General features: G+C 47.4%; 1 protein-coding gene across 1 annotated transcript in view; it reads left to right on the forward strand.

Annotated features, from left to right (window-relative positions):
• Slit3 (slit guidance ligand 3) overlaps positions 1–13,082 on the forward strand; it is a 575,059-nt gene that overhangs the window by 548,634 nt on the left and 13,343 nt on the right. The window contains exons 28-32 of the mRNA XM_027425222.2: positions 476–615; positions 3,683–3,776; positions 9,148–9,285; positions 9,768–10,008; positions 12,218–12,348. Coding sequence (XP_027281023.1) covers positions 476–615; positions 3,683–3,776; positions 9,148–9,285; positions 9,768–10,008; positions 12,218–12,348 — 744 coding nt within the window. The remainder of the gene's footprint in view (positions 1–475; positions 616–3,682; positions 3,777–9,147; positions 9,286–9,767; positions 10,009–12,217; positions 12,349–13,082) is intronic.

Here is a 13,082-nt window from a genome sequence, read left to right on the forward strand (position 1 = left end):
CCCTTGAGGCCTAGTTGCAGAGCTCTGACCTTGACCAAGATGTACAATTTCCCCCTCAACATAGAAAGTCTGCCTTAGAATGAAACATTATGGGGAGTGCTTTTCTGCCCCTCTTGCCTACTCCACAGAGGAGCCAAAGGAAAGGGGAATTCAAATACAGCTGCAGGGATTTAAGCCTTTTCCGGGAAACCACTTCCAGCTGAGGAGAGGTGTAGAGGCCTTACTAGAGTAAAGCAAGGTAAGAAGCCAGAACATTGCCTGGAAATGAGTAGCTAGACAAAATGACCTTGTAGCTTCCTAAGTGTCTTCCTACTCAGGTTCCCAAGGCCTCAGTCCACTCTGCTGTCTTAGACCTCCAGCCACAAGAGAGAACTGATTATTGCATTTTCTGCCCCTCCTCTTCCTGCCTTCCTCTAAAACCTGCCCTCTCCCCTGGCCCTGGAATCCCCTCCTTTCTATACACACATCCCTAAAGCTGCTCCTGCCCGCTGGGTTTTGAGGGACAACGGTGTGAGATCAACCCCGATGACTGTGAGGACAACGACTGTGAAAACAATGCCACCTGTGTGGATGGGGTCAACAACTACGCATGTGTGTGCCCACCTAACTACACAGGTAAGGATATAGAGGGATGAGATCATGCTGGTGAAGTGGGGTTGAGGATGTCACTAGAGAATCAGGTTTTCTTAGTGATCTCCTGGAAGGAGGAGGGACTCCTCTCTGTATTGAGACTGAGACACCAAGACGGAGAAAGGCCTCCCCAGTAACCTCTCTGTTGTTTGTCCCTCTCCTGCTCCTCCCCACTTTGGAACATACTCCTGAGGCTCTTCCACCTGCCTTCCTTTGGGAACCCCACATCTGAGGCTGTGCAGAAAGGTGCTTTCACAGTTGGGGCTTTGTTTAGTTCTGGAAATCTGTCTTCCATGCACTCTTCTAGGAGCTGGGAATGCAAAACTGGGCAAGACCCAGTTCCTTTTCATAAGAGGCTTAAGGTCAGGCCCAGAAACATGAGCTTCCATGGGAGGAAAAGCCCCGGGGAGACAAGTTCTCCACAGTGGAGAACTTACCGGGCTGGCAGATATACAGAAGGCTCCCATGGGAAGGATTCCTCTGGAATGTCTTCCCAGCCACCCACCTACCAAAGCCCAACACCTCTGCTTCCTCCATCCACAAACCCTCATGAGGATATTTAAATACTCCTTTTGCTTGAGAAGCAAAAATGTCACCAACTGATGCAAGCAGCCTGCTTTGTGGCGAGATCAACGGGAAGTGGTGTATCCCAGACTGCACTACCATGAATTCTTTGAAAATGAACCCACAGACCTTAACTCTGTGGTTTTAGAAAACAGTAATAATTATAAAAATCTGGAAATCATTGCATATAAGAATAGCCATCTTCTTGGAGCTGTGACCCAAACTGCCATGGTAGAGTTGTGAATATTCCTACTTTAAGGGATGCTGTTTGTATCCCTTCCCCATGTATTTGATCTCCAAGACTTCTTATTACTCCACCTCACAATACCACTACAGACCTAGACATGTTGTGTTACAAGTAACATCATTTGGAAATCCAAGCATAAGGCAAGGAGAAAATGTGATGGTGCCATTGGGGGCTGCCATGCCCTAGTCCATGAGCCCAGCTCTTCTGTGAAGTGGAGCCGGAGCGGGGGAAGTACAGATGGATTCTGGATGCAGGTGTCATGCCTGCAGAGGCAGAAGTGTGGAAACTCTCTTTGCCTCTCAGGGACTTTACTGTCAAACCCTCAGCTCAAGAGCCAGGGATTCCCAAGAACAATGGGAACTCCTTTGGAACTCCTGACCTGTGCCAAGGCCAGTGGGGTCAAGTTTCCTAGATGCAGACAAGCCCTTTGTGCTGGGAGCATGTGCAGGGAAACCTCCCTACAACCTTCCTCTCACCATCTTCTGAGAACATGGGGATAACCAAGAGTTGCCATTGGCCAGCAGGCAACCATTACTGGGTACTTAGTATATGCAGAACTCTGACATTAAGTCTATGGTACGGCTCAGAACTTCTCCTACCTAAGACAAGAGGAAACCCTCTGCAGCATTAAATCTTTGTTCCAAAAGACTATGCTCAGTGCCAAAATAGAACCACAATGCCAGCAGCTAAGGAGAGGGTAGAGAGGCTCAAATTGGCTCTGTAACAGAGATGGAGTTTTTTTAAAAAATTCCCAGCATGCAGATGGGCATGAAGGCGGGGAGCTGAGGTGTATTCTACCCCACCCCCATGCAGCTCACCTGATATCTGCAGGTAACCAGGCCACTGCAGATGCACTGCAGTTTGCACCTGAGAGGGGAGCATTACAGCATCTCTGCCTCAAAAAGCAAGCACATCCTACCCAGACACTTGACTATGTCCCTGAGTCTCTGCAGGGGACCAGGAAGAGGAGGAGGCCTCCCAAGAATACAGTTCCTCTCCCTGAGCAAATGTTGAGAGGTACCGTTCAGGTCCAAATCAGAGTGTGGCAGGGGTCAGCCTGTCCCCACCACAGCATAGACCAGTCTCAAGCAGTCACTGGCCAGCCACCTTTATACTTCTTGTCCCTCTTAGCTTCCTATTTGTTCCTGACCTCAAACCCCTAGCCTTCTGGAAAGAGCTTCCAAGGTTAGAAGTTTTCCTCTGTTAGATCACTTTCTGCTTGACTTTTATGAAAATAAAATCCAGGCTCAGTAGTTAAAAGCACTGACTGCCCTTTCAGAGGACCTGGGTTTGAGTCCCAACACCCACATGGGGCTCACAACCATCTCTAACTCCAATTCTGTGGGATCTGATGCCCTCTACTGGCCTCCACAGGTGCAGGGCATGCATGTGGTCACATAGTCATAGACATACATTCAGGCAAAACACCTATACACATACAAATAAAAACAAATTTAATAAAAAATAAAATCTTGGCTTTAGACTCATTTGCTGCTCTGTGATGCAGTCCTGCCTCCTCACCCTGTAACTACATTCATATTTTCAGGTGACGCAGGCTTATTGGATTTATCCATGCTCACCATCCCTGGGTACTTATGACACATTAGGCATTTTGCAGTGCCATGAACTTCAAAGGTAGTATATCCAGAGATCAGAACTGCAGGCTCCTTTATTCCCTTCTCTGAAACATCCAACTGACTTTCTTGACTGTAGCAGATATAACATGTATGCTCCGTTTTCCCAGGAAGCTCTCCCTGACCTCCTAAGCAAGGTTATGAGTCCCCCGCTTTCTGTCCACAGTTCACTGTCATGGTGGCATTCACAAATGTTTGTGAGTATGTGCAGATTACTCTGACTAAGCAATGGAAGAGGATAAGACTGGTTACTGTTGTGTTCCCAGCACCTGGTACAGTGCCTCCCAGTCAACAAATAGATGGTGAACAGGAAAAAAGTCAATATAAATAGGCATATCCCAAGCTCAGAGTCTAACATGTGGCTCCAGAAAGGTCAAGAAAATCAGCCAGATGGTGCTGAGTGTCAAGGAGAGACCCCAGGGACATTCTCACTGTCACACTAGGGGAAATTGAGTCAGGAGTCCAGTAGAAAGAATATACCAAGAGAAGAATGTAGGGCTCCTGGTGTCCATGACCTATGACCTAGAGTGGGACAAGTCTGCCTTTGTGGCCTTGGTGATCCCAAGTACCTTCCAGATGCCTAATTTCTCTTTGCCATGATTTGCAGGGGAGCTCTGTGATGAGGTGATAGACTACTGTGTGCCAGAGATGAACCTCTGTCAGCATGAGGCCAAGTGCATCTCCCTGGACAAAGGATTCAGGTAAGCCCTGGCCTTGTAACCTGGCATGGAGCCCTGAGACTCTGCCTCCAATAGCCAGGGGTTGAGGCTCTGAGTCAGGTAGTGTCTGTCTCCCCCTGCACAGTCTGTCACCCCATTTTCCTCTCTCCTGTATTCATGGGCATCTCTATCAGACCCAGGCCTGGTCATATTTCCACAAGTTGCCTTAATCTTTGTAGTTTCTTCCTTTCTGTATCTTTCTGATGATAGAAACACATGAAGAGATGGATACATTCCCTCTTCCTCTCCCCCTCCCTTTGACTTCTCATTCTCTTCTGCCTTCTCCTACCTTAGCATGTCTCTCCTTCCCAGAACTGAAAGGGAGGGGCCATCCACAGAAGAAACCATCAAAGGTTGATCCACCATCTGAAAGATGTCTGGTCACCTACTCAATGTGTACCCTCCACCCCCGTGGGCCACCTTCACAGTCCTGCTTCCCTATGGCCTCAGAAAGTTTGCTAGATTGCACATGTGGAAGGAAGGTGATGGGACCAAGATTTCTGACTAGGTTCAGCAGCCACTGCCATTGGCAAAGCATCTTCCATTTCCAGCAGCAGAGCCAGATGGGGATCGCATGAGGAATTTTTAGAGTTAAGAAGAGGCCTCCTGAGTGTATGCTTTCTTTTTCTTTCTCTGTGTGTGTGTACTCGCCAACACAGCGTGGGTGTAAACCACAGGTTGATGTGGAATGTTGAAAGAGGGTCACTTTCCACTTTCTAAGCCTGAAGTTTGCAATACCATGATTGGCTTTTATGTGGGTTTGGGGGGATCTAAACCTGGGTCCTCAGGCTTGCACAGCCATCTCCCCAGATCTGTATTATCCTTTTCTGCTGTGACATCCTGGGCCAGATGTTCATCTCCAGGGCAATTGTAAGAGGCATGAGACCTCTGGCTTTGCCAAGATAAAGGAAGCCACGGCTTCTCTGTGAGCCACCCTGATCTACTCTACCTGCCTGCTCATGCCCCTCTGACATATGCTAGGAAGGAGTTTCAGGAGGTGGGGTCACCTGAATGCAACTCCCAGAATCCACCACCCCAGGATCCAATTGAAAGCTTCTGCTTACTAAACACAAGTCTGTATTCTGCAAGTGAACAAAACTGTATGAGGTAAAACCTAGAGATATGAAACATGCAAAATCCATGCCTGGACCCAAAGCAGACTGCCCAGACTGTCAGGCAAGGGCTTTGGGTGTGCCAGGAAGGGAAATGAGTAGTGACTAGCCCTCAGCTATACAGAATGAGGAGGTCAAATGGGTAGACAGTAAGCTAGGAGGGCACAGACTGAAAATACACAACAGGCCATGGAAACTGGTCAGGCATGGGTGTGGACACAATTAGAGCTGCCAGATTATCCATGATCCTCTGATGTTTGTTCTGAAAAACCTCACCCTCTGCTATAACCAAGGGCCCTTGAGTCTGGGACAATACAAGAAAAGAAAACACCAGCCAAGCTTTCCTTGAGTCATCTTATTTATATGTCATGTCATGTTCCCTAGGAAACAGTATCTCAGGAAGTCTATATAAGCCAACTCAGTAATGGTAGGGTTTTTTGTTGCTGTTGTGTTTGTTTGGTTGGTTGGTTGGTTGGTTTTTCCAGACAGGGTTTCTCTGTAGCTTTGGAGCCTGTCCTGGAACTCACTGTGTAGACCAGGTTGGCCTTGAACTCACAGAAATCCACCTGCCTCTACCTCCCAAGTGCTGGGATTAAAGGTGTGCACCACCACTTTTCAGCAGTAATGTAGTTTTTTATTTTTATTTATTTGATTGTGTATATAACATTCTGCTTCCATGTATATCTGCACACCAGAAGAGGGCACCAGATCTCATAACGGATGGTTGTAAGCCATGTGGTTGCTGGGAATTGAACTCAGGACCTCTGGAAGAGCAGTCAGTGCTCTTAACCTCTGAGCCATCTCTCCAGCCCAGTAATGGTAGTTTTTATAGTAAAATGCATTTAAACAATAATCCATTCTCCCAATGAGGCATTTTATTATTGTGCCCCCTCCCTTCCCATGCTCAAATACCCGGTATCCCACAACAACCTAGAGGGACATTAGTGAGAGAGAGTGATGCAGTCGGGATGGCCTTTACTTATCTTTGGGGACACTTTAGTGAGATCTCAAGATCAGGCAGATCTACTCAGAGACCCTGGAAATTATAAAGATCTCATTGGCTCATGTACACTGAAAACTCTATGCAGTACCTGGTCTCATGGACACTTCGTGTTTCCAGTGGAGAAACTGGGGCACTCTCAGCCAGGACCCAGTGACACAGACCTGGCTGCCAGGGAACTAAGAGAGAGGAGGAGCTGCAAGTCAACCCCGGTCTGGGTGGTTTCTCAGCTAGATCCAGGTACTCCAGGTGTCCTGTGCCCATGGTCACTAGAGCCAACACAGACTTTATATAACGTCAACATGGAAGATATAGCAAAATGTTTGAAAGCAAAGAGTTGAAGTGGCACCGCCTGCTGCTCCCATGATCTAAGAAGTATGTAGACCCTTCCGTGAAGTCCTCAGACTGGCACCTTCTGGAAATGTGTTAGGAATGCAGTGCCCAGACCAGCCTCTGCCTCCTGAGCACTGGACTAAAGGTGTATTCCACCACTGCCTGGCGCTTTGGTTTTGGGGTTTTTTGTTTGTTTGTTTGTTTGTTTATGGCAAAATCCATAGGTGTTTCCTTTGCTCGATAATGTCTGAGAAGGCCATGCCCATAGAAGTCTGTAGATACTCTCACCTCCAGGCCTTCACCACTGAGTTTAAAGGTGGGAGTAACTTCCCTACTCATCAGTTGCCTTGAACATGTTTTAAAGGTTGGTTTTTATCCTGTTAAATGTTGTGCAGCTGTTTTTGAGCCTTGGCCAGGGTTGGTTAGTTTCAGCTGCTCTCCAGGGCTCTGTTGGATCCAAGTAATGAACCTCAAATGGCTGCCAAAGCTGGGCTTTGGTTTTGGTTTTGGGGGTTTTTTTGAGCTAGTTTACAAAATGACAAGATTCATTTTGACATTCTGATTCACGTACACCATTGTGCCTTATTCAGATTGACCTTCCCACCCCTCCTTCAGGCCCAGTTCTACCAGCAGCTGAAGTGTTGAAGCATATCCCCAATGCCTCAGATTTCTAGTTTGCTTCTTTTAGAAAATTGGCTGAACCAGTTTTGGTGGCAGAAATTTCTTTAAAAATTTTTTAAAGATTTATTTTCATTTGGGGTAAAAGAGACGGCCCAGCGGTTAAGAGCACTGATTGCTCTTTCAAACGATCCTGGTTCAATTCCCAGCACCCACATGACTGCTCACAACTATCTGTAACTCCAGTTCCAGGGGACTGGACACCCAAGGCAGAACACCAATGCGTATAAAATAAAAATAAATTAATTTTTAAAATAAGATTTATTTTTATTTTATGTGTGTAAATACACATATGTGCACAGTGCCTGGTGCCTAAGAAGGCCAGAAGGGTCATCAGGTACCCTGAAAGTAGAGGTGTAGACTGTTGTGATCTGCCACTTGGGTGCCAGGAACCAAACCTGGATCCTCTGAAAAACCAAGTACTCTTAAACAATGAACCATCTCCCTAAATCTGCCCACCCCCAGTTTTTTTATTATTATTTATGTGTATATGTATATGCATGTGTCTGCAGAGGCCAGAAGAGGGTGTCAGGTCCTACTGGAACTACAGTGACAGGTGGTTGTGAGCTGCCTTCTGTGGGTTCTGGGAACCGAACTTGTGGCCTCTGTAAGAGCAGCAAGTGCTCTTAATAATTGAGCCATCTCTCCAGTCCTCATGGCAGACACTCTAACACCAGGACTTCCTGATAGAAGTCAAGAGTATGAGGTCATCCTGGGCAGTGTGGGAAGTTTGAGGCTAACTGGCTTTGTTACAAGACTTTATCTAAAAAAAAAAAAAAAAAGAGAAGACACCGACTTTGACACACACCATGTCCCTAAAATATGTTCTGCTTCAGCAGTATGTTGCACATCTTAGATTTGCCCCCCAGGTACGTAAAGATGAGCAGGTAGAATACTAGTAAAATTCACCAGATCTGAACACACACAGGCCTGCCCAGTCAGTCTTCAGATTCTGGAACTATATCTACAGGGCCACCATGGCCCTTCAGAATCTTCCCTAGTCATCCACGTACCTAGCTCTGGCATGATGCTGGGGTTCTACACCACTCTGTCTGTTTCTATGGGGAAGCAGTGCAGTGAGGGAGGGAGGGAGAAGTGTTTCCTCTCTCCCCTCCCCCCCAAAAATGGAGTCAGGCCCTGAGTATGCAAGCTACAAAGTCAGAGCTCTTGCTCACCCTGCACTCCTTGACTGTGCCCCCTCTTCCTGTGCTTTGGAGAGATGGCATTTTGATTTTTGCTTTACCCAGAAGAATTGAGCTGATGGGCCAGAGAGGTACACAAGTTATGCAGAACAGAGCGAGTCAAGTAAACACTATGTGGATGTGTTTGTAGGGATGCCTTAGCCCTAGGTGCTCTCAAATCTGTTTCTAGGCAGGAATTTCGGTTTTGTGTTACCTCAAACAAATGAGCCACAGACACGTGTTCTGGCTACATATAGGCTTAGTCTGGATGCTAGAGAAGTATGGTAGGGCTGTGCACCTACTGCTCTCTAGGGAAGGACTGGACCAGCTGGACTGGGGCTTTCACAAGGGCAGCCACTTCCATCCTGCCCTCTGGTAAATAAGAGCTTATAATCCGTCCTAACTTAGTTTGAATGTCTGAACAAACAATAAAACAAAGGCAAGGGTACTACAGATGCCATCATTTCCTTCATCTTAGTCATCATGTCTATACTGCACTGTATGACTTTCCACAATGTTCACGGCACTACAGATCAGTAGAGTTTATCGGGGAGCAGTGGCTTTGAGAGAACGTGCAAGCCAGAGAGGCCATGAGTGGCCAGTACATCTAGAATAGCATCTGACACAGTAAGTGTAGCTGTCACTCGATGAGGCTTTGGGGAGGTGGCTTGAGTGCTTTCTGAATGCTGCTTTGGAAAGGGCCTCCCCTGCAGGCCCCTGAGAATCTGATGAGATCCCCCTTGAAGGTGCCCAGCTGCATGTCTGACACAAAGGTGGAAGGAACCAGATCTGCCCCAAAAGCTGTGTGATGCCACCTGTGCTCCCAGCCTGGTTCTGAAAACAAAACTTGTCCCCTACATGCAACAGACAGACCTTGACTCTAAGAGCAAAGGCTGTGTACCCTGAGTGGAGCCCAGTAGCAGAGCCAGGCCTGGTGAGCCCTTCAGGGACTAGAGTTGATGGAGAGAGAGGTTTGGCGAGGGGAGGCATAAGAGCACCTGCCAGCAAGTTGGCAGGCCCTGAGCAAGTTTCTCTCTCCTATGTTCCAGGTGTGAATGTGTTCCCGGTTACAGTGGGAAGTTGTGTGAAACAGACAATGACGACTGTGCAACTCACAAGTGCCGCCACGGAGCCCAGTGTGTGGACGCAGTCAATGGCTACACGTGCATCTGCCCCCAGGGTTTCAGGTATGACAGAGAAGCACATCAGAAGGAAGGTGGCCTAGACTAGATGGCAGGAGGAGGCAGGGAGGCAGGCCTTTCTACAGAAGTTAGACTTGAGTCCAAGCTCACATTGTCACGCATGCATGATTCTACCTAATGGAAGATGCTACCATCTTGAAGCTCAGCTGTTGGGGTTGCTTGAAAACCAAACACACACACATGCTTGTAAATATCAAAGGACAATCTGAGAGTCAGTCAGTTCTCTCTTCTACCATGGGTCCCAAAAATCGAACTCAGGTCATCGGGCTTGGCAGCAAGCACCTTTACCCACTGAGCTGGGTTATTTTGCCTCCATTGACTCAGATATTTAATAAAAAAAAAAAAAAAAAAGAGACTGAAACTTAAAGGAACTGCTCCAGATAGAGGCAAGAATGGAACCTCCCACTATAGCTCTCCTCTTAATTAATAACTATGGTTGTCTCCTTTCTCCCATGTCATCTTCCCAGTGGGCTCTTCTGTGAGCATCCCCCACCCATGGTCCTGCTACAGACCAGCCCCTGTGACCAGTATGAGTGCCAGAACGGGGCACAGTGCATCGTGGTGCAACAGGAGCCCACTTGCCGCTGTCCCCCAGGCTTTGCTGGGCCCAGGTGTGAGAAACTCATCACTGTGAACTTCATAGGCAAGGACTCCTATGTGGAACTGGCCTCCGCCAAGGTCCGGCCCCAAGCCAACATCTCCCTGCAGGTATGCTTTTCCCCTCCCAACTACCATCCTTGGAAGAACCAGTGTGGCACCCCTCAGAGTACAGCTGGAGTTTCCCAGATCATTAGCAAGCCTACCTCTTCTCCCAGAACATCAAAGACAGTGTTCAGCTTTGTAGGGGCTGGGCCAACCCAGAGCAGTCCATAAGAGACCTCCTGGTGAGTCTCACAGCAGGCGTCAGCTTCTTGCAATCTCACTCATTTATTCTTTAAAAATCACTCCTGCAACTATCCTATGCTGGACAAAGGGCACTGGGTGGTATGGTGGACAAAACAGCCAGAATGACAGGGAAAGAGAAGATGACAAGAGAGGATGGGTGCTAAGAGAACACAGAGCACATGCTCCTGGCCTGTGGGGAGGAATTGGGAAGGCTGTCTAGAGGCAGAAAGAGCTACTAGATCTGAAGCTTATGTAGCACTTTGCCTAAATTCTGGGGAGAAGGATAAACTGGGGGGACCAAGGAAAGAACAAAGGCTGGGGAGGAGCCAGCTGAGAGAGCTACATTTGCAAAGACCTAGAACAGGCAAGCAGGACACATTCAGGGAATGGAAAAGAGTTTAGTATGAACCAAGTTGTTTTCAGCACCTTAGCCTCAGGGATGCAACTGGACAGTGCAGGCTGATCAGTAGCCCAGGCACTGCTGGGTGATTCTGGGCATGAACTCTGCAGCCTTAGCCAGGGTTTAATCTGGAACTTCCGAGTGAAACACTGATTCAGCAAGGATCTCTTAAGTACCTAGACACAGCAGGCACTGCTCCAGACTGAAGGATACACAAGATACTCTCCCTGCAGAGCCTGACCAGTGGGCAAGACTGTACCATTGCCATCGATACTAGCATAAATAGGAAGCTCTAACTTCCCCCACCCTCCTGCTTCCTCCTTCACTCCTTCCACCTGAACAGCCTCCATCCAGACACCCAAATGTGTTATCAGATATACTTGCTGCTCGTCCTGTGGAGACTTACCCAGCAGCCAGATGGCCAGCAGGACAGCTTCTCCTGAAGCCTGGCTTCCAGCCTCAGCAGAGCTTTTAAACTTATGTTTGCCCACAAAGATTCATGCTACCTTGCTCAGGGGTAAGGTCCAGACAACAGTATAGTTAACTTCTCCAGATGGCTCTGAAGACATTGTTTGCTTCATGGGATACATTGAGTTAAACTCTAGTCTTTAGCCTTTGTTTACAATTGTTAGTATATGTTTCATGCAGAGAGACAGGCTTCAAAGGGGGTAGGTACTTTGTTGGATCACACTGTATACTAGTAGGAGAGACAGATTAGAGTTGGGGCCTCCTGATGTATATAGTTACAACCAGCCCAGTTTCCATCCCTGCATACACCCAACCAGCCACAGATCGAAAACATTTTTTTTTTTTTAAATTGCCATTATCTTGAACATGTGTGGGCATACTTAGCCCCTACCAGGTAATGTCCAGCCGATAGCCCTCAGGCTATGTGTAGCCAAGGATAGCTATGAATATGAGACAGACAAAATTGGAAAGTATAAAACATTATGAGATGTTTTTATTTGTAAGTCTATTGCACAATTCTCCAGCATGAATTTGTAGACGACAGGGTTATATCAGAATCTCAAAAGGTTAGGTGTGAGGGTTACCACTACACATGCATTACACCTATTACCACAGCATTTTCCCCGTGTCAGGTTACTGTCATTCTTCTAGAGAAGATGGAAATCACATGGGAGGAGTGCATGGATTCAATGCAGATACTCTTTTTTTTTTCTTTGAATTACAAACAAGATTGAATTACATGACAATACCAGTTCCCTTCTCCCTCCCTTCCTCCCCCAACTAAAACCCTACTTATCATATGTCCTTTCTTCTAATCTACACCTGACTCAACCTTTCTGCTCCCTCATGACCTCCAATGCAGATACTCTTATATAAGGGACTTGAGCATCCTTGAATGGTCAGTGACCTTGATATCATGGCACATAGTACATGCTCAATGCATATTTGTTGGAGCAGTTTGCTCAGCCAGCACTTGCAGTATAAGCTTAAGTCTTACCTTCTGGAACAGACAGGCCAGATGGGGGGGGGGAAGATATGGATTTGAATTCCAATCTGGTCTAGGCTCTGACTGAGACAGCCGCCTGAAGAGGGTGCTGAGAGTGGGTCAGGAGAGGTTGGAACTTGGGTATGTCCTAACCCACACACCCTGGTTGCTCTCCCCAGGTGGCCACTGACAAGGACAATGGCATCCTTCTTTACAAGGGAGACAATGACCCCTTGGCACTGGAGCTGTACCAGGGCCATGTGAGGCTGGTGTATGACAGTCTGAGCTCCCCTCCAACCACGGTGTACAGGTAAAGATACCCCTCCCAGCCACAGAACATGTTCCTCCAGAGTAGACACCAGGTGACTCTGAGGCCTCCTGTCCCACACAGACACACTTCTCACAGAGTGGCAGGTGGGAGGCAGAAGCAGGAACGGAAGGCAGGCCCATGTGCGGAGATGACACCTCATTACCATAAGATAAATGGCCAGCTGGCTACTGTGCATGGAGCCAGGTGCTCCAATGGAGATGAGGCTGCTTAATGAGGTGCCCTTTTCAAAATGTCATCCTAATCTTTTATTAGTTTAAGAAAGAAAGCAGGGCGATTAGCATGCAATTCAAGAAGGGGAGATTCAAGAGCACCCAGGGAACAGGATTGTACTTAAGTGACTTTCAAACTGTTCTGAAAGACAGTGTTTCCTAAACTTAAAGTCTTTCTAACAGTCGCCCTGTAGGTTGGGCAGCTTGCTATTGCTATAACAAAATACCAGAGAAGACCAACTTATAAAGAGGGGAGGTTGCCAGGTGTTGGTGGCACACACCTTTAATCCCAGCACTTGGGAGGCAGAGGCAGGTGAATCTCTGTGAGTTCGAGGCCAGTGTGGTCTACAGAGCAAGTTCCAGGACAGGCTCCAAAGCAATACAGAGAAACCCTGTCTCGAAAAACCAAAAATAAATAAATAAAGAGGGAAGGTTTCTCTTGGCTCACAGTTTTAAGAGCTATCAGTCGTGATTCTGACTCTCTCATCATGGTGGGAAGCAGGT

The sequence above is a fragment of the Cricetulus griseus genome, chromosome 7, assembly GCF_003668045.3.
Source record: "Cricetulus griseus strain 17A/GY chromosome 7, alternate assembly CriGri-PICRH-1.0, whole genome shotgun sequence".
Lineage (NCBI taxonomy): Eukaryota > Metazoa > Chordata > Mammalia > Rodentia > Cricetidae > Cricetulus > Cricetulus griseus.